The sequence below is a fragment of the Chiloscyllium punctatum genome, chromosome 17 (genome assembly GCF_047496795.1).
Source record: "Chiloscyllium punctatum isolate Juve2018m chromosome 17, sChiPun1.3, whole genome shotgun sequence".
Taxonomy (NCBI): Eukaryota; Metazoa; Chordata; class Chondrichthyes; order Orectolobiformes; family Hemiscylliidae; genus Chiloscyllium; species Chiloscyllium punctatum.
Genome location: NC_092755.1, coordinates 54756799 through 54779081, shown reverse-complemented (window position 1 = coordinate 54779081; position 22283 = coordinate 54756799). Strand labels below are relative to the sequence as shown.

At 41.7% G+C, this 22283-nt stretch overlaps 1 protein-coding gene across 4 annotated transcripts in view; it reads right to left on the bottom strand.

The window, feature by feature from the left end:
- Nucleotides 1-5928: 5928 nt before the first annotated feature.
- LOC140487853 (transcobalamin-2-like) overlaps nucleotides 5929-22283 on the bottom strand; it is a 57171-nt gene continuing 40816 nt past the window's right edge. For all 4 annotated transcript variants that reach the window (XM_072587192.1, XM_072587193.1, XM_072587194.1 and 1 more), the window contains exons 7-10: nucleotides 20369-20540; nucleotides 16613-16799; nucleotides 13502-13620; nucleotides 5929-7777 (exon numbers count right to left, since the gene is read on the bottom strand). In XM_072587192.1, coding sequence (XP_072443293.1) covers nucleotides 7716-7777; nucleotides 13502-13620; nucleotides 16613-16799; nucleotides 20369-20540 — 540 coding nt within the window. In that variant the 3' untranslated portion in view covers nucleotides 5929-7715. The remainder of the gene's footprint in view (nucleotides 7778-13501; nucleotides 13621-16612; nucleotides 16800-20368; nucleotides 20541-22283) is intronic.

Genomic DNA, 22283 nt, shown 5'->3' with positions numbered 1-22283 from the left:
TGGGAGCAGCAGAGTGGCTCAGTGGTTAGTGCTGTTGCCTCACAGCATCAGGGACCCAGGTTCAATCCCAGCCTCAGGCAACTGTCTGTGTGGAGTTTGCACATTCTCCCAGTGTCTGCGTGGGTTTCCTCTAGATACTCCAGTTTCCTCCCACAGTCCAAAGATGTGCAGGTTAGGTGAATTGGCCATGCTAAATTGCCCATAGTGTTTGGTGCATTAGTCAGGGTTAAATGTGGGGGAATGGGTTTGGGTGGGTTACTCTTCAGAGAGTCGGTGTGGACTTGTTGGGCCAAAGGGCCTGTTTCCAATACTGTAGGTAATCTAATCTTAGTAATTAATAAACTATCTCTTCGTTAACTCAAATAAGCCTGGTTAAATTGGCTCCTTTTAAAAATTACAGGCAGTTCTTCCAGAATGTGATAGCTACATCCCTGTGCTATGCAAAAATCACACTTTACAAATATCATGTAATGTGTTAGCAATGCAATGGTGCTTTAGCCAACTGATGTATGAAATGTTCGTGCTCTAGAAACAGCAAATTTTGTTGATGAAAGAAATGTTATAGCAGAATGACCTGTAAGTTCATTTGGTCTGGGACCCTTTCAACTTAAGTCAAGATAAATAAAGAAAAGCTTACGCCCGAAAAGTCAATTCTCCTGCTCCTCGGCTGCTACCTGACTGGCTGTGCTTTTCCAGCACATGTTTTGACTCTGATCTCCAGCATCTGCAGTCCCCCCCCCTTTCTCCTAGTTTCAGGTAGGAACCATCATTGAGTCCTGACGAAGGGTCCTACACAAAGTATTGACTCTCTTGCTCCTCTGATGCTGCTTGACCTGCTCTTTCCAGCTCCACATATCAACACCATCCAGGACAAAGTGGCCCACTCGATTGGCATCTCATTCGCAAACATCCATTCCCTCCACCACTAATGTTCAGAAGTATCTACAAGATGCACTGTAAAAATTCACCAAGGCTCCTTAGACAGCACCTCCAAATCTGTAATCAATATCATCTCAAAAGACAAAACCTTCAGAAACATGAGAAAACCAACATCTGCAATTTCTCTTTTCAAGCCATTCACCATCCTGACTAAGAAATATATCACCTATCTTTTAGTGTCACTGGGTCAAAATCCTGGAAGCCCCCTCCCTAACCACATTGTGGATGTCCCGATTACAAATGGACTAAGGCACTTCAAGAAGGCAGCTTCTTTTCAAGGGCAGCTGGCCTAGCCAGCAAAACTCACACACAAATAAAATAAAAATGGTTTTTAACATAGAGTTAGTTGTTTTGGTGTCAGTTCTGCGAAGGCAACGTTTCGAAGAGATCAGATAAATATTTTGCACAGTGAAATCTAGCAGAAAGGCCTGTAATTAGTGAAGCGTCTAGGTTGTGACTGTGTGCGCAGACATTTTCAAGGTATCTGAATTGAAGAGATTTTGACTTTCCGAACTGAAAGCGGCAGCGGACGTAGGCAGAAAATGTAAAGCTGTCTTAGACCAAGGAAGAGAACCGAGAAAAGTCAGTTGAGTAAAAAAAAATTAAAGAGTTGAAATAGGAAAGATTTTTTTTGGGATTGAGTGACTGCAAAAGGATAGTATTGGGAAACTGGTTGAAATTTGTTTATCTGTTTATGAGAAGATCTTTCTCAAGTATCAAGTGTGCATATAGCTCTATTTTCTTATTCTTATGTGTGCTAACCTTGTTTTCTTTGTTAAAGAAATTTTTTTTAACACTTGTTAACATTGTTAAAGAACACTTCCAGCAGTGCACTTTTGGTGAATTATTAACCAGCCCAGTAACCAACCGTGGATTGTAGAGTGTCAAATGGGAATTCACAAAGGAGTCGAAAATCTGAAGGATGGAAAGTCTTAGCTCTTGGGAACAAACCAGAACGATGTTCAAGTATTAAGGAAAAAAGGCTCAAAGGAAGAAGCAATACAAAGTAAACAATATGCTTCCTTTGAAACAAAATTGGACCTACAAAAACCAATAGCTGGAAGTTAAATGGCAGACTGATGGTAATAGTGGGAATGCCAAAAGAATCCTGAAAAGGAGGCATCAGGAAAGAAACTGTGATTAAAACTGTAGCTGTTGTATGAAGGGAATATGGTTTCCTTAGAATCTACTAGGAAGAAAGATGGTTTAGCAGAACAAAGAAAAATCTTCCTTGACTATCAATAAACAAGTATCTGACCAGTGGAGAGTCTTATTATTTTAAAGCCCTAATAACATGCTTGTAAATCACTTCTAAACTTTCTCCAGAGGAATTATGTCTTCCTGTAATGTGGTAACAAGAACTATACACTAAACTCTAGCTGTGGCCTAATCAGCCTCTTACATAGTTCCAGAATTGCATTCTAGCGTTGTGGTCAGTATCTCACCCAGTGAAGTTAAGCATTCCAGTATGCCTTCTTCCCACTTGATCTACTCACCCTGTCACATTCAAGGCCCTGTAGACATGCACTCCAAAGTCTCTCTCTTCTTCGAACTCGCTCCATATCCAGTTGCTTTGTTTGCCCTCAGCAAATGCAAAACCTAATTTCTTCAGATGGAATTGCACTTGCCACCTTTCTGCCTATTCAGTCAGCATGGATTTAGGAAGGGTTAATCATGCTTGACTAATCTTCTGGAATTTTTTGAGGATGTAACTATGAAGATGGACGAGGGAAAGCCAGTGGATGTAGTGTACCTGGACTTTCAAAAAGCCTTTGGTAAGGTCCCACGTAGAAGATTAGTGAGCAAAGTTAGGGCACATGGTATTGGGGGCAAGGTACTGACTTGGACTGAAAATTGGCTGACTGACAGGAAGCAAAGAGTAGTGATAAACAGGTCCCTTTCGCAATGGCAGGCAGTGACTAGTGGGGTACCACAAGGTTCGGTGCTGGGACCGCAGCTGTTTACAATATACATAAATGATATAGATGAAGTAATATTAGCAAATTTGCTGATGACACAAAGCTGGGTGGCAGGGTGAAATGTGAGGAGGATGTTATGAGAATACAAGGTGACTTGGACAGGCTAGGTGACTGGATGGATGCATGGCAGATGCAGTTTAATGTGGATAAACGTGTGGTTATCCACTTTGGTGGCAAGAATAGAAAGGTAGGTTACTACCTAAATGGAGTCAAGTTAGCTAAAAAGGGGAAGTATAGTGAGATCTAAGTGTTCTTGTACATCAGTCAATGAAAGCAAGCATGCAAATACAGCAGGTAGTGAAGAAAGCTAACAGCATGCTGACCTTCATAACAAGAGGAATTGAGTACAGGAGCAAAGAGGTCCTTCTGCAGCTGTACAGGGCCCTGGTGAGACTGCACCTGGAGTACTGTGTGCAGTTTTGGTCTCCAAATTTGAGCAAGGACATTCTGGCTATTGAGGGATTGCAGCGTAGGTTCACGAGGTCAATTCCCGGAATGGCGGGACTATCATATGTTGAAAGATTGGAGCGACTGGGTTTGTATACATTTGAGTTTAGAAGGATGAGAGGGGACATATAAAATTATTAATGGATTGGACACTCTGGAGGCAGGAAGCATGTTTCTGCTGATGGGTGAGTCCAGAACCAGAGGACAGAGTTTAAGAATAAGGGGTAGGCCATTTAGAACAGAGTTGAGGAGCAACTTCTTCACCCAGAGTGTAGTGGATATATGGAATGCTCTGCCCCAGAAGGCAGTGGAGGCCAGGTTTCTGAATACTTTCAAGAAAGAGATGGATAGAGCTCTTAGAGGTAGTGGAATCAAGGGTTATGGGGATAAGACAGGAACACGATACTGATTGTGGATGATCAGCCATGATCATAATGAATGGTGATTCTGGCTGGAAAGGCCAAATGGCCGACTCCTGCACTTACTGTCTATTGTCTATTCAACCGTATCATTGCTATTGTCCTTGGGTCCACAGCTATACTCTTCATCATCACCTATATGGACATATGTCCCAATTGCAATTCTCACATTCAACTCTAAATCATTAATATTTACCATAAACAGCAAGGGACCCAAAACCTTGATTTCCATTCACAAAAGCACCCAATCATCACTCTTTGTTTTCTGTCACCAAGATATGTTTTGGATCCAACTCACCACAAAACGCAGATTCCATCAGCCCAAGGTTCGGTGGCTTCAATGTCAGTTTTCTGCAGTGGTGGAGAATGTAGTTTGTGTCTTTTCTTTGACCTTGGGAACCCATGAGCTATGAACTGAACAAAACTTGACTTTTAATTTTTTTTCCCCCCAATACGTGGTCTCTGTTATAATACAGGTGTTGCAGTATGGCTACCTGAACACTTTTCACTGTCTTTTTTGGTAATTTATTGTCACTTTTGTTTTTACAATTCTATTCTAAAATTTTCTCATCCATCGGCCACGTGGGACCTGGTCAACTGTCTTACTAAAATCCACGTAGACAACTTCCACTTATACTCATCCACATCCTGTTGTTACTTTCTCAAAAAGTTCTGCTTAGTAGGACACAATCTTCCCTTAACAAAACCATGCCGAGTATCCCAAAGCAATTTGCACCTTTCGAAGTAACAGTTAATCCGGTCTCCTAGTCTTGATTGTAATAGGTTGCCCAACACCAAGGCGAAAGTGAGGACTGTGGATGAAGGGCTTTTGCCCAAAACGTCGATTCTCCTACTCCTCGGATGCTGTGCTTTTCCAGCACCACACTCTTGGCCCAACACCAAGGCCAGACTGAGAACCTAAAATTATTTGGTCTGTCCATCACATGTTTTTTGAATCTAGAACTAATGAGGTTGGATTTCTTGTCCAAGAGTCATTAGCCTGCAATTCTGTTTCTCAGAGAAAAAAGGTTATATTTAAGGCTGAATTTGGACAGAAATTGATTTACAAATAAATGGTTGTGAATGGGAATGTGGTGTTAAAGCCACAATCAGATCAGTCATGAAAATTTTCTACAAAGGAGAATTTTAAAAGTCAAGGACCAGGAGCCAATATGGGTTAGTGACCACGCTGGAGCTGGGTCAACAAGAGTTGATGTCGTTTGGAGACTGCAGCAGTTTTGCACGATCTGACATTTTCAGAAGTGGTCACAGTGAGATACAGATAGCCAGCAATCAGAACTTTGTACGCAAAATGCTGGCATCTGTGAAAGCCACCAGAGTCAGTTGCTATGATATGCTGCGTCCATTTTCTCTTGAAATTAAACACACCCAGGTAATGGAGCCATTGCATGGCATAAGGCACCATGAAGGGTGAATGGACAGGGAGACATGATTAGCTAAAACCATAATATTAAAGGTGGCTATATGAATAGGAAGGGGTTGGAGGGATATGGGCTAGGTGCTGGCAGATGGGACGAGATTGGGTTGGGATATCTGGTAGGCATGGACGAGTTGGACCGAAGGGTCTGTTTCCGTGCTGTACATCTCTATGACTCGGTGACTCTATAAGACAGATTTAGTAGTAGATCTAGGTCTGATAGAGGTTATATTTTTAAAAAGTAAGGCTCTATAAAATAAGCAAACTGATCAGGTTAGGATCCAAAAGGATTGCTAGTAAAGAAAAGGGTACTTTATCTTCTCTCAAACTGGTAGCTACATTGCACAACCAACAGTTACTCACTAATTGTAGGTAACTAACTAGTCTATAAACAGATCCACACATAACATCAGGTAAGTCACAATATGAACATTTTGGGCACCACACATCTAAAGACTTGTTGGAAGGTTGCCATCCTGATGGTTTTCACTCCACAGATGCCCCACTGAACACTTCCAGCATTTGTTTTGTTTTGATCTCAGACTTCTTGCATTCATGTCATTTTGCTTTTGTACAGGTCCAAAGCACGCTCCACTGACAAAGTAATGACCTGGATGTCAACACAGATGGATGCAGGAACAGGAGAACAAATTGACAGCAACATGCTATAAAGTCAAAACTGCTGCATAAACAGAACAACAAAAAACAAGTTGATGAATGCTTATAATATTGAATTTTAAACAATAATTACAAATTTGAGCAACAATTACAAAAACACAATTAGAAGTGGTTTGCCATATCTCAGGGAATGCTGAGGCAAAGAATGCGAGAATGTTCCAGCTTCCTTATCCACCTGAAGATGTGCGATCAGCAGAATGTTATTAGTGGTTGTGTCATGTTCCAGATCACTAAGTCAGTCCAAATTAATATGGCAACACATAAGTTTGGTCTTTGTCGAGGTCTGGAAAAATATCTAGGGATATGGAGGCTCCAATTTCCATAACTTCGTAAACAAAGAATCTTTCCCATTCTTACCACCTGCCATCGGCATATTTGGAAGGGAGGGCTGCATTTTGATTTTCAACCAGTCTATCTATTTTATGAACACACATTGTTTGGCAATCAACTCAAGGTAGGATTCAAAGCTAGAACTTCTCACTCATTGGCAATCACTAATGTTAACTTAACAGGAGATTACGGAAACAAAATCAGTCACGCAGCATTATCAGGACACAACTGGTACCTTTGTAATACCAAAGTGTGATCTTCAGGTCTGTTCACGATATGATTTGAAATTTTGCAGCGTGTCACGAGCTATGGAAAGCAAAACATCTCAGATTCAATCACCGAGCTATGCTAAGTTGAGGTAGCAATAGGGGTGCAATAATTGATTGCAATACCCCTGACCAAAACAACACTTAAATAATAATCAGTTTATATTTCCATGCTTAATCACCAAGTATTGGGAAATCATTTATGGGGGTGGGGCGGGAGTGACAATTTATGGCTTGGAGATAATGATTCCTGTGTATAAATAAGCTCTGGACACAAGGTGTGCAAAGAATGGCCTTCGAGGTGATGTAAAATCAGGGTGTTTGCATAAAATGAATTAGTATCTTAATTTGTCTTTCTTTTGACTTTTACTTAGGCTGACACGTCCTCGTCTTGTCTTAAGAATTTTTAAAAATTATTTTTTCTCATAAATAATTCATCAATTTGCTTAAAATCACAACTGTAAATGTGTCTCTCTAAATCGAGACTATAACATCATAAGCTCCGAATAACTATATTGCTGCACTCGGGTTTGGGGCATCAGTTCAGTCAATAATTTTGGCTGCACCATTTGAGAGGAAAGTTACTGAGGAGGATTAAAGCCAGCTTTGTATTTTGGCTACAAGTTCTCTACTTTCAGCCTTCAGTTGGTACCGATCATGTTTTCTCAGAAAGGTCATGAAGCTTTGTGGTCTTTGGTACTGTTTAAGATGTTTTATAACAACAGTGCACTGTTTCACAGCAAGTCCTCACTTCTAGAAAAGTGGGACACGCCATCATTTACTTAAGGTACAGAAAGTCTGGGGGGAAATGGATTCCTTAGGTTGGCTGCCGGCACACTCCTTAATACAGGTACAAGACGGAGGGAGGCTTCTCACACACACACTGTTGCAAGCAGAGTCAAATGAAAGTGGAAAATCTGACCTGATGGGATAGCGCAAGGTTCAAGCAGTGGGAGGTTTGTCGATAAGGCTGGATAAAGTAGACACTTATCAAATCACAGTTGTGGCTGGAGATGGACAGTTATCCTCTTGAATCTCAGAGTCATTACCTGCTTGAAACCTAGGAGGTGCTGTCACACCACAGCCTAACGATTATGTTTTATTAGCTTAAAAATTCTTTGTTGCTCAGGCCTCTGAATTATTTATTAGTCACTAAGCAAGTTGGGTACAGGAACGCGAGTGTAGCTGAAGTGGAGGTCAACGGATCAGTTTGCACTTGCTAGAACTTGCTGAGTCGAAGGATGATGTGCTCTCCTTGGTGTGGGAGGTAGTCTCGAATTCCTGCAGACAGATGGTTAAGAACATAGCATGAATAAAGAGAAAACATTTCTATTCAAGAGGCAGTGAGGGACAAAACAATCCAGCAATCAGAACTGTCACAAGAAGAAACTTCCTGTTGATTGCGGGCTTGCTCACACCTGAAGATGTTGTCAAAAGAACATACTTATTTAGGTCCTCAAGCCTCGGCTTTACACAACCACGTTAACTTGCTGGACGTCTTAATAGACTTGTTAAACAGAGATCCTGTCTGCCCTCACAGATGGCAACAAAGCTCCATGCCAGTAAGAGCATAGGATGCCTCTCTGATCTCTTGCCTAGTACTTATTCCTCAAAAAAAACACAGGTTATTTAGTCAATATCACATTGCTGCTTGTAAGTCTGCTACGTGCAAATTGGCTGCTGCATTTCCTCCTCAGTGGTTGACTAAGTTTTAGAAATACTTTATTTGTAAAGTAACTCGCGAAACCCGGGGATCATGAAAAAGTGTAATTTAAATAAGATTCTTGCTTGAAAGCAGTGTGCAGCTCTCCAAAGGGAATAAGTACTGCTCGGTACACCTTTGAGCCATTTAAACCAGGATGATTCGGTGATGAATCCAGATCCGTGCAGATGAACTCTACCATAACAAGGGCAATTAGGGTTGGGCCACTAATTATTAAGCTGGCTAGCAACATTCATATTCCATAAACCTTTTTTGAAAAAGGTGAAAAGGAAGAATAGCCAGAATTAGAGTTACTGACTAGCAATTCCTACAGGAATGCATGAAAAGAACTGACTGCAACGCTTCAATCAATAAGCATCCAAGAGCTACTCATGAAAATATAGGGGTGACTGTCACCCTTCTCACTGTAGTGCAGTACCCCTGGAAGGATTGCAAAAACGATGGAGCCAGAGACAAATCCAGAATTCAAGATAGCGGTGGGCTAAGTTGCTTTCATAAAGTTTATTAACACAATTACGCATTTGAAAATGTAGACACGCAATATGAATGTGTATTGTTGCACATGCCAGGTTTTCAAAACGTATTGGCACCTGTTCATTTCTGCATGTTTGTGTCATAAATTTAAAATTGAAAATGTACACGTACGGGTTTCATCCACCACCGATGAAAATGCATACCTCTGCTCATACTCTTGGAAATGAAGGCACAATTGTATTAGAATGATACCAGGCTTATGGGCATTAAAATTGCATACATTGGCTTGCATACACTAGTTTATTGTATAGGAAATTACCAGATGTTCTGATTGCCATTTTCTAAAATGGTAGAATTAATTTTATTTGACAGATACAGAGACTATTTCCTCCTGTGGAGGGATAAAGAACAAGCAGACATCATCTTCAGTCAAGCAAGACCACGCATAAGTGCTTTTTCCATGGAAAGAGTAGAATCATAAAATCCCTACAGTGCAGACAGAGAGCATTCAGCCCATTGATCCTCTGAACAGCATCCCACCCAGCCCCCCCTAACCCTGCATTTGCCATGACTATTCAATTTAACCTGCATATCCTGGACACTACGGGTAATTTAGCGTGGCCAATCCAACTAACCTGCACATCTTTGGACTGTGGGAGTAACCAGGGCATCTGGAGGAAACCCAGGCAGGCACTGGGACAATGTCCGCATGCAGTTTACAAAGCCACCCAAGGTTGGAATCGAACCAGGGTCCCTAGTGCTGTGAGGCAGAAGGGCTAACCACTGTGAGTCACCATGCCACCCTAGTGGAATAATAATGGAAATTTGGAAGTTTTTGGAACTGAGGATTATTTGAGAGGCTGAGAGGGTGATTGACAGAAGCTACAGGGACATAGTTATGCTGGAAAACAGAGGTAGCTGGGTAACAGTTAGAGGTGGGAAGGGGAAGAAGCAGGCAGTGCAGGGTTACCCTGTGGTCGTTCCCCTAAATAATAAGTATACAGCTTTGGAAACTGTTGGGGGAGGGACAGCCTTGCAGATGTAAGCTGCAGTGAAGGGGTCTGTGGCGTGAGGTCTGGCTCTGAGACTCAGAAGGGAAAGGGGAAAAGAGGAGGAGAGCGCTAGTTATAGGAGACTGTCTAGTTAGAGGGATGGACAGGCGGTTCTGTGGGCATGGGCGAGACTCTCGGATAGGTTGTTGCCTCCCGGGTGCCAGGGTCCGAGACGTCTCAGACCGTGTCTTCAGAATCCTTAAGGAGGAGGGTGTGCAGCCAGAAGTCGTGGTACACATTGGCACCAACGACATAGGTAGGAAGAGGGGTGGGGAGGTCATTCAAGAGCTCAGGGAGTTAGGCTGGAAGCTAAAAGCTAGGACGGACAGAGTCATCGTCTCTGGGTTGTTGCCAGTGCCACGTGACAGTGAGGCAAGGAATAGGGAGAGAGTGCAGTTGAACACGTGGCTGCAAGGATGGTGTAGGAGGGAGGGCTTCAGGTATTTGGACAATTGGACTGCATTCTGGGGAAGGTGGGACCTGTACAAACAGGACAGGTTGCACCTGAACCAGAAGGGCACCAGTATCCTGGGGGGTAGGTTTGCTAGCACTCTCCGGGGGGGTTTAAACTAATTTGGCAGGGGGATGGGATCCGGACTTGTAGTCCAGCAAGTAAGCTAGCTGTGTGTCAGGATGTCCAAGACTGTAGGGAGGCTGTGAAGAAGGTAGCACTGACAGGGAATACTTGCGGACACAGAGATGGGCTCAAGTGCGTATACTTCAATGCAAGGAGTATCAGAAATAAGGTGGGTGAACTTAAGGCGTGGATCGGTACCTGGGACTACGATGTTGTGGCCATCACGGAAACGTGGATAGATGAGGGACAGGAATGGCTGTTGGAGGTTCCTGGTTACAGATGTTTCAGTAAGATTAGGGAGGGTGGTAAAAAAGGAGGGGGGTGGCATTGCTAATTAGAAATGGTATAACGGCTGCAGAAAGGCAGTTTGAGGGGGATCTGCCTCTGGAGGTAGTATGGGCTGAAGTCAGAAATAGGAAAGGTGCAGTCACCTTGTTGGGTGTTTACTATAGGCCCCCCAATAGCAGCAGAGATGTGGAGAAACAGATTGGGAAACAGATTTTGGAAAGGTGCAGAAGCCACAGGGACGTAGTCATGGGCAATTTCAACTTCCCAAATATTGATTGGAAGCTCTTTAGATCAAGTAGATTGGATGGGGCGATGTTTGTGCAGTGTGTCCAGGAAGCTTTTCTAACTCAGTATGTAGATTGTCCAACCAGAGGGGAGGCCATATTGGATTTGGTGCTCGGTAATGAGCCGGGACAAGTGATGGGCTTGTTAGTGGGTGAACATTTTGGTGATGGTGACCACAATTCAGTGACTTTCACCTTGGTTATGGAGAGAGATAGGTGCGCACAACAAGGTAGATTTTACAATTGGGGGAAGGGAAATTACGACGCTGTAAGACAGGATTTGAGGAGCATATGTTGGGAGCATAGGCTGTCAGGGAAGGATGTGGTGGAAATGTGGAACTTTTTCAAGAAGCAGATACGACGTGTTCTTGATATGTATGTACCTATCAGGCAGGAAAGAAATGGTCGTGTGAGGGAGCCTTGGTTGACGAGGGAGGTTGAATGTCTAGTAAAGAGGAAGAAGGCGGCTTACATAAGGTTGAGGAAACAGGGTTCAGACAGAGCAGTGGAGGGATACAGGATAGCCATGGAGGGACCTGAAGAAAGGGATTAGGAGAGCTAAGAGAGGGCATGAAAAATCCTTGGCGGATAGGATCAAGGATAACCCCAAGGCATTTTATGCGTATGTGAGAAACCTGAGAATGACGAGAACGAGGGTAGGTCCGATCAAGGACAGTAGTGGGAGATTGTGTATTTAGTCGGAAGAGATAGGAGAGGTCTTGAACAAGTACTTCTCTTCAGTATTTACGAACGAGAGGGACCGTATTTTTGAAGAGGAGAGTGTGAAACGGACTGTTAAGCTAGAAGAGATACTTGTTAGGATGGAAGATGTGTTGGGCATTTTGAACAACTTGAGGATAGACAAGTCCCCCGGGCCTGACGGGATATATCCTAGGATTATGTGGGAAGCAAGAGAGGACATTGCAGTACCGTTGGCAATGATCTTCTCGTCTTCACTGTCAACGGGGGTGGTACCAGGGGACTGGAAAGTAGCGAATGTTGTGTCCCTGTTCAAAAAAGGGAATAGGGATAACCCCTGGGAATTACAGGCCAGTTAGTCTTACTTCTGTGGTAGGCAAAGTAATGGAAAGGGTACTGAGGGATAGGATTTATGAGTATCTGGAAAGACACTGCTTGATTAGGGACAGCCAGCACGGATTTGTGAAGGGTAGGTCTTGCCTTACAAGTCTATTGAATTCTTCGAGGACGTGACTAAGCATGTGGATGAGGGTAGAGCAGTGGATGTCGTGTACATGGATTTTAGTAAGGCATTTGATAAGGTCCTCATGGTAGGCTTATGCGGAAAGTTAGGAGGCATGGGATAGAGGGAAATTTGGCCAATTGGATAGAAAACTGGCTAACCGGTCGAAGTCAGAGAGTGGTGGTAGATGGTAAATATTCAGCCTGGAGCCCAGATACAAGTGGAGTTCCGCAGGGATCAGTTCTGGGTCCTCTGCTGTTTGTAATTTTTATTAATGACTTGGATGTGGGAGTCGAAGGGTGGTTCAGTAAATTTGCAGATGATACGAAGATAGGTGGAGTTGTGGACAGTGAGGAGGGCATTTGTCGTTTGCAAAGGGACTTAGATATGATGCAGAGCTGGGCTGAGGAGTGGCAGATGGAGTTCAACCCTGCCAAGTGTGAGGTTGTCCATTTTGGAAGAACAAATAAGAATGCGGAATACAGGGTTAATGGTAGGGTTCTTAGTCAGGTGGAGGAACAGAGGGATCTTGGGGTCTATGTACATAGATCTTTGAAAGTTGCCACTCAGGTGGATAGAGTTTGTAAGAAGGCCTATGATGTATTATCGTTCATTAGGAGAGGGATTGAATTCAAGAGTCGTGAAGTGATGTTGCAGCTGTACAGGACTTTGGTTAGGCCACATTTGGAGTACTGTGTGCAGTTCTGGTCGCCTTACTTTAGGAAAGATGTGGAAGCTTTGGAGAGGGTGCAGAGAAGATTTACCAGGATGTTGCCTGGAATGGAGAATAGGTCGTACGAGGATAGGTTGAGAGTTCTCGGCCTTTTCTCGTTGGAACGGCGAAGGATGAGGGGTGACTTGATAGAGGTTTATAAGATGATCAGAGGAATAGATAGAGTAAACAGTCAAAACCTTTTTCCCCCGGGTACAACAGAGTGTTACAAGGGGACATAAATTTAAGGTGAAGGGTGGAAGGTATAGGGGAGATGTCAGGGGTGGGTTCTTTACCCAGAGAGTGGTGGGGGCATGGAATGCGCTGCCCGTGGGAGTGGTAGAGTCAGAATCATTGGTGACCTTTAAGCGGCATTTGGATAGGTACATGGATGGGTGCTTAATCTAGGATAGAAGTTCGGCACAACATCGTGGGCCGAAGGGCCTGTTCTGTGCTGTATTGTTCTATGCTCTAATCATTGCTAGTTTTGAGCTTGAAACAGGTTTTTGTTAAGTACACAAACCAGCGATATGGAGACAAGGTGTGCAATATCTTGCAGATCGTCTATGGTCTAACTGATTGTCAAAGTAGGCACAAAGGGGTCAAATGACAAACTCTTGTCCAAATGTTACCAGTACCAGACAAGTTTATCACTGGACAAAACCACACATTACTGCCCCCAATTACGTCTCACCTTGTTTAAGTGGGATATTTCCTGTGAGCAGACGCCAATAGTTTCTCGCGTTATCTTGTGCCCTTTGGTTGCATACTGAAGTCAAAAAAGGCCCCCACACAGTTGGTCTGGTCTCAAAGCTAGGAGGGTGCACAGGAAGGAAGAAAAAATATCTTTTCTCATTGAAATCTAGGTATGAAGCACCATCAACTGAAAGGTCCACTTCTGAAAGAGCAAAGACCCAAAAATCATCTGCACATCTGCCCATATGGCATAGGTATAAATTAGGAGAGGAATTTAATACTGGAGCAGGCTACAGACGCTCATCTGTGCAATTGTGAAGAATGCACACTGGGGTGATGTAGCAGAGAGTTTCCCCTCCTCCTAGAGGAGGATCTGGCAAGTTTTCCTTAAAGGACTGAGAGGGGATTGCATGGTTAGAGATGTCATGAACTGGATGAGATGGTAAAATAAGGCCAGGATTTCAAATCTCTAATATAGACATTTAACCAATTTTTAAAAAATTTCTTTTACATCAAAACAATTGAATGTACCCATTAGCTGTCTTGAAGTCTCTTTTGGTTTAATTATCTTCTAATTCTGCTTCAATGTTTTAAACTGTTCAACAGACCACTAAGCAAGAAATAACTGGAGCTTGTCAAAAAAAAACACAATTTAATAATCATGATAAACTTTAATCTCCATGTACACAGACTGCAGAAATCGCATTGGGAAATGTAGAATTTATAAAATTTGTCAACAGTTTCTTGAAGCAATACATTTTGGAACCATAAGACCACTAGATATAGGAGCAAAATTAGGCCCTTCACAATAAGGCACTCAATGGCTTGGCCTCCACTAGGAGGACAGACTAGGACCTGAGGGAATAGCCTCAGAACAAAGGGATAACCCTTCAGAACGAAGAAGAATTATTTCTTCAGCCACCGCGTGGTTAATCTGTGGACAACTATGGAGGCCAAGTGAAGAAGTGTCTTTAAGACAGATAGATTCTTGATTGGTAAGGGGATCAAGGGTTATGGGCAGAAGCCAGGAGAATGGGTTTGAGAAACGTATCAACCATGATCAAATGGCAGAGTAGACTTAATGGGCTGAATGGCCTAATTCTGCTCCTGTATCTTATGGTGAAATGCCACAACCTTATTCAAGAAAAGGCAAAGAGATAAAACCAGCAACAACTGAAAATTAGCTCAATCTCAAATGCTGGGAAAATGCTGAAACAACGCACTTAGGAAATGGTAGTAAATAGGAAAGTTCATGTGGTTTTACAAAACAGAAATGATACTTGACAAATTCAAGGAAGTTGTTTGAGAATATTACTAGCTTGGTAGATAAAGGCAAGCCAGTATATGGAGATGACTTGGATGTCTGGAAGACTTTGATCAGGGCCAAGACTAAAATGCGCTGAAGGAATAACACATTAGCATGTTGGATGATTGGTTAACAGACAGGAAGGAGAGAATAGTGATGAACAGGGTAATTAGTGACATGCCACAAGAATCAATGATGTGGCCTCAGTTATGTACAATTTACGTTAATATCTTGGATGAAGAGACTCAGAGTAACGTACCCAAATCTTTAATGGATTGGAATTATAATTTTACAAGTCTTCGATTGACCTAAGAAAGTCCTTTACACATGAAAACTGGTGGATAACAGTGAAGATATAATGAGATAATTGGATCAAGAGAGGAAAGCAGTAAGTGCTCACAGTAAGATCGGGTCTCAAATGAAGACAGCAATGTGTGGAGTTCTTCCTATTCTAGATATTACATTTCAATTCATAATTGTATCGCACTGCAAAATGATTATATATGTGGACAACATCATGCTAGAGATATTTTGATACGCTCAATTAGTAACTAAGATCTCACACAGGACCAACTTGGACCCAGGTTGAGCAGTAGAAATAAAGCTAAAAATGTACGAAGGGACTGCATGGAAGTCAAAATAGCAGATGTACGTTAAACATGGTTAAGAGCATCTTGCTCATGTTTTTAGTTGTTTCAAGGACAGTGATGTCATCTGCCATACAGACAGATCTGGGGAGATTCATTATGGTAGGATCGATAGGTTGTTGGAATGACGTGGCAATAATTGCAAGGGATATGAAATATAAAAGAGTAGGAAAATATATTGCAGTTATAGAGGGCCTTGGTCAGTCCACATCTAGAGTGATGTGTACAATTCAAGACTCCACATTTGTAAAAAACAGCCAACTGGATTAGTTTAGAGATGCACTTGCCTCACTGCTAGGGTGAGTGGCTTCAGTCGAAGGAAGGTTAAACCCATTGAGTTTAGAAGATTCTAAAATGATCTTATTCAAATCATTTAACATACTGAGATGACTCAAGAGATTGGATTTTGAGAAGATGTTTCCCTTGTTAGAGAGATCAGAACTAGGGGACAGTTTAATAATGAGAGGGCTTGCTTTTAAGACAGAATGCAGAGAAATCTTTTGCCTGTGGAATTTTATTCCCCACTATTTTCTGAGGGATAAGTTTTTGAACTTATTCAGGGAGAATGAGGTAGATTTTGACAGAAGAGAGAGTCAAAGGTTATGGGAGTGGTTAAGGTTAAGGTGAAGTGGAGTTGAGACAACACTATCACATCATAATATAATGAGAGTAGACTTGAAGGGTCAAATAGCACACTTCTGCTCCTAACAATACCAACAGAAAATTCAGGAGAAACATTTTAATCTAGAGATGATTTGGAGATGCTGGTACTGGACTAGGGTGTACAAAGTTAAAAATCATACAACACCAGGTTATAGTCTAAACAGGATTATTTGGAAGCACTAGCTTTCAAAGCGCTAATCCTTTAGCAGGTGGTTGTGGACGATAACCTGGTGTTGTGTGATTTTTAACTTAACCTAGAGAGTGGAACTTGCTCACCCAGGAAGTACTGAGGCAATTAATATTGATTTACTGAAAAAGGGGAAATTAAAAATGTACAAAGAAAAGTTTAGGAGTTATCAAAGGAGTCAGGTGAGGTAGAACATGATCAAGCTAGTCAGAAGCATGAACTTGTTTGGACAAATATCCGAGCTCCATGCTGCAAATATCATGCAGGAAAATGAAAATAAAGATATATTAAAAGTGATGATCTTACTTGAATTTTGCATCAATACTTCTTGCTTCATTCAGGACTGCTTGGAGAGACATCTTCTGAAATAGTGGCACCTTGGCTGTACAAATAACGGTGCCATTCATGTCATTCACAGATAAACGAACAAACCCTTTCTGATTGTTCAAGTTAGGTTCAGTCCTGTGATCTGATCGCATCCACTTCAGGTCATCTGTTCGACAACAGAAGTAGTGTAATTCAGCAAAAATCGAAAGAACTGTAGATACTATAGATAAGAAACAAAAATAGAAGCTGCTGGAAAAGCTAGGTAGGTCTGGCAGCATCTGTGAAGAGAAATCAGTTGTTAACTCTGAATTCTCTGCACTGATGCTGCCAGACCTGTTAAGCTTTCCAGCAACATCTGATTTTGTTGAAGAGTTATTCAGGTTGTATTGTGGAAATGTTAGCACAGAGGCCACTTTGTGTAATAATCACACTTTTAAAAACTCAAATGCTGCAGTTTCATACAGTGTATTTTTCAGATCGCACCATGAACGTCAGACTGATGCATAGTTAGTTCAATACAAACTAATGCACTAATGACTAACGTAGCACATTTGGATACAGTTGACTTCATATGGCTTCATGCAAATGTATGGCTCCTTACTCACATTGGAATAATGCACTATTCCTCTTCTTTAAAACAAATATATAAATAAATAATAACTCTCATCATTAACTGTTTAAAGAAAATTAACAATTGACTTTAAAGATTGCTTTCACATTAAAAGAGAAAGGGAGACAAATTATCAAAAGTAGAATAGACAGCAAGAGGATAACAACCAAACCCAAAAGATGTAGGTCTGTAGGAAGGAATGTTTGGGGAAGGACAACTGTGTTTTGCCTGTGCATTTTCAGCAAAGGTTTTCATTGTGTCCTGACGATGCGTGTGTGTTTTGGGGAGGGGACCTGGAGGTAGAAAATTAAAACTAGTGACAGGATTTGAGTTGGATGAACCATCTGAGGTATTGTGTCATATAAGCCAGCTTAGAAGTTTTGTATTGGGTGCTAAGAGGATTTTCTTTTAATAAACCAGTTTGTTCTTGAACCAAACCCAGTTCCTGTGCAATTCTGTTTTTCATAAAATTATTAAGTCCAAACCCATTTGTAAGTCAAATGGGAACTGATCGCAATAGTTTTTTTTTCCCCTGTATTGTGCGTGTGAGACTGTGTGCGTGAGAGACAAAGAGAGAGAGAGACAGAGACAGAGAGAGACAGAGAGAGAGACAGTGAAGTCATTAAGATAATTCAGAATTTAAAAGTATGAATAAATAATGTCCCTGGTTCCTAAACCCAAGGAAGTTGGCTGCAGAGACTTTTTCTAAATTGACTTCATCAACACATATTTGAGGAATTAATTTATTCACTCGTTGGAGATGGGTCTCGTTGGTTGGGCCAGCTTTCATTGCCAAACCCTGGTTGCCCTTCAGAAGTTGGTGGTGAGCTGCCTTCGTCAACTGCTGCAGTCCACATGTTGTAAATTGACCGTAGGGACAGAATTCCATGATTTTGATCCAGTGACACTGAAGGAAGAGCAACATATTTCCAAGTCAGGGTGGTGAGTGGCTTGCAGGGGAACTTGCAGGTGGTGAAATCTCCATGTATCTGCTGCCCAGCTCCTTCTTGATGGAAGTATTTGTGGGTCTGGAAGGTGCTGTCTAAGATCTTTGGTGATATTTGGCAGGACATCTTGTAGACAACACATACTGCTGCTATTGAGCATCAGTGTTGGAGGAACGGATGTTTGTGGATGCGGTGTTAATCAGAGGCTTCTCTGACTTGGATGGTGTCAAGCTTCTTGATTGTTGTTGGTGCTGCACCCATCCCGGCAAAGCTTATAATGCTTCTCTTTTAAAATTAAACCACTCTATCCAGACAAAAGGAAAAGGAGAATAATAGAACTGAACTAGCTCTGCAGTTTGATGCACATGCAGGTTTCCTAATGTCTGTGAGCCAAAGTTGTCATCTACAGCTCTTGCACCCTTGTGTATGCTGGATGTGCTGCTTTGCTCTTGCTTCACTGCATTAACTTGCTGTCTCTCCTTTGACTTAACTGAAAGCATGCCATTTGAGTAAATTAGTACCTTCAACTCTTGCCTTGTGACTTTATATATGCTGGCAGCTTTAACAGTCTGTGACTTTGGAAGTCTGTGCTTTCCAATCAAAGAATTTTGCTCTGCATTGCTTGCAGAGTTCCAAATCAGCTAACGTGGTAGCAGCTTCTCATCTGTTTCACTGCATTTGCACTTGCTGGCTTAATTTCTCAATCTCATGGAGCAATTATCAACAGGCTCACCCAATTCCTACCTCAGGCTTGGGAGTTTTCACTCAGTGGATCAGATGGCTTGATCTTTGTAAATGCATGTTGAGTTTCTCAACATTTTGTCTAGGTTATTGCTGTCATCCTCATTGATATCTCTGTTATGATTAGATTACTTACAGTGTGGAAACAGGCCCTTCGGCCCAACAAGTCCACACCAACCCGCAACCCACCCAGACCCATTCCCCTACATTTACCCCTTCATCTAACACTACGGGCAATTTTAGCACGGCCAATTCACCTAACCTGCACATTTTTTTTGGACTGTGGGAGGAAACCGGAGCACCCGGAGGAAACCCACGCAGACACGGGGAGAACGTGCAAACTCCACACTGTCAGTCGCCTGAGGCAGGAATTGAACCCGGGTCTCTGGCGCTGTGAGGCAGCAGTGCTAACCACTGTGCCACCGTGCCGCCCATTATTAAATAGAGGTAATACTTTCTCTCCCAACCTCAATAGATGTAGCTGACTCTTTCCTTTGACTGATACTCTTTATAAATGTCAATCGGTACTTTGTGTTCAAACTTTAGATTTCATCTGCCTCTCAATTTATTCTGAGATCAAGCTTACATTCATTGCTGAGACAATGGCTATTTCACATTTGCACCTTTTTTCCCCTTTCTGATATTAAGTCAGTTTGATTTTTAAATCTAATAGTGTATTTATTTTGCTTTTAATGCTTAGAGTTTACCAACAGACATCTATTGCCTCCATATTAATGTTTTGTGGTTTCTGAAAATTTTGAAAAAAAAATCTAAACTCAAAAATTTGATGGGATTTCAATTCTCTGATCATACAGTGGACAGATACATTGTTACTTTAAAACACAGACTGTAGAGCAGCACTCAGCGATGTGGTCATAGAGTCAGAGATGTACAGCACGGAAACAGACCCTTCGGTCAACCCATCCATGCCGACCAGATATCCCAACCCAACCTACTCCAACTTGCCAGCATCCAGCCCAGATCCCTCCAAACCCTTCCTACTCATCTACCCATTCAGATGCCTTCTAAATGGTGCAATTGTAACAGCCTCCACCACTTCCTCTGGCAGCTCATTCCATACAAGCACCACCCTCTGCGTGAAAATGCTGTCCTTTAGGTCTCTTTTATATCTTTCCCCTCGCACCCTAAACCTAATTCTCTACTTTGGATACTCATATAAACATATGCAGGAACATATACCTTCTCAATCATACTGGATCAATAATAGAAATGATGGGGCAAACACTATTATTCTGTGGCAATGGAGGGTGAGAATCACTCATCAAGCTCCCTCATCCCACCCATAGGTCCATATACAGTAATGGCAGCATACTGCCCTTTACCTCCAGCTCATTGACAGGTCACCTTAGTGATTCACCTTTCTTTCTTACCAGATTAGTAAGAGCTTATCTTAGTGACAACCCATACTTTGCTTACCATTCTCATTGCTGCAATTAATTTGGCCAATATCCAGGTAGGTTTTGTGATACAGGACAGGTAACAGTTGAGACAGTGCCATTGGATTCCGGAACATTCCCCGTTGGGCCTCAATCAGCAGTCTCGTTTTTCCTTTTAACCACCTTTCTTCATCTCCTCCAGCTAACAAAGCCTAAAGTAACGCATCATAATTGGTGATAACATGAATAGTATAATTCACAAGAGAGAATATACATTAGGTATCAGCTGTTCCTTACAGGGGATAGTGGGGCGTAATGACTGCTGAGGAGAACAGCAGGGTAAAGAGAGCACAGATTGTTAACCAACTGAAATAAGGAACACAAACTGCTTTATAATTTCTGGCCCCTCTAGAACTTTCACTTCATTGTTCAGAATTTCTTGTACAAACCACAGGTACTAAGGTTTGACATTATGCACAGAATATTGGGTATTGTAGTGCTGAACAGAGTATTAACAAAACTAACTTGTTACTGTGAATTACATGAGTCAATTCATAATTAAGATTACTAACTCTGGAATCCTCAGAAGCTACAATTTATCTCTGTGTACTTTAATAATCCATGGGAAAGAAAATTATAGGGACAGAAAAAAATTCAGAAACATTTTCTTTGAACATCTTGGTTGTTACAAAAGTATCTAAAATTAAAAGCAGTTTAACTTGACTGCCAGAAATCATGCAGCAACATATTGATACTTCTATTCACTATTCAATTTGTTTAGGAAGTCAAGATACCACAAGAATGGAGACGACCGGGGTCTGGCGACAAAGGTGTTTGTGGATCATGTGAAGATATGTCCAGGCATATGCCTAACCCTACTAACAGAACAAATGCTATTCTAATCAGATGATGTGAAGTAGACTACAATCAACTTATTACTTTTGCTGAAGAGAACAACAGAACTGATTCAATGGGCAGAAAACATTTAACCTACACATTTTCAGTTTATCAAAACAATAAAATACACTATACTGACAATTCTAATAACACCAAGATCATTATTCAAAATTTATTGTACCTCACATAACCTTAATTTCCACATGTTTATTTCCACATAGATGGAATGACAAGAACTGAATCCAGGGTGTTGAACACATTTGCCTTCACATGAAACAGTCAGTCAATGTCTCCAACTGAAACACACTAATTCTGGGCCACAAGGAATGTTGTGGTTTAATATAAAGATGGGATGATGGATGGCCCACTTCACTGAGTTCATGGAACCACACAGCATAGAAAAAAGCTTTTCCAACCATCATATCTACACCAGGTCTTTCAAGTAGTTATTCATCAAGTTCCATTCCTTAGTCTTTCCCCACAACCTTGCAAGTCTCTCCTTTTCAAATACATATCAATACATTTTAAAGTTACTATTAAGATTGCTTTTCTACTACCCTTTCAGGCAGTGCACATCTGATCACAACAATAACTGTATTAAAAGTAGTTCTGTCCTGGACTGTTCACCAATAATCTTAAATCTCTGTGCCCTCTAGTTGTTGACCCTCCTGTCACCTGAAACAGCTTCTTCTTTCACTATTCTATCAAATTATTTCAAATCTTTGAATCTTGTGCTGAAACACATGTCCACTCCTTACCAAACTAAACATCCTTTTCAACTCAAAACTTGATTATTTGTGAAACAAGCAGTAGTCGGATTCAACCATCCTTTGTTGTCAGTCAATATTACAAATAACAAGTTTCCAGTCAAAAAGCCATATTGCAAAGGGAGAATTTGCTGCCTCGATGAAATGGCAGCTGGAAAGCTTGGGATCTCAGTGAACCAGTTGCTGAGTACATAGCAGATCTGGGATTTGGAATATTTAATTACAGAATAAGTCTTGGTAAGATTTATAAGAAAATCCTTAGTTCACTGCACAAAGCGTTGGGATATGTAT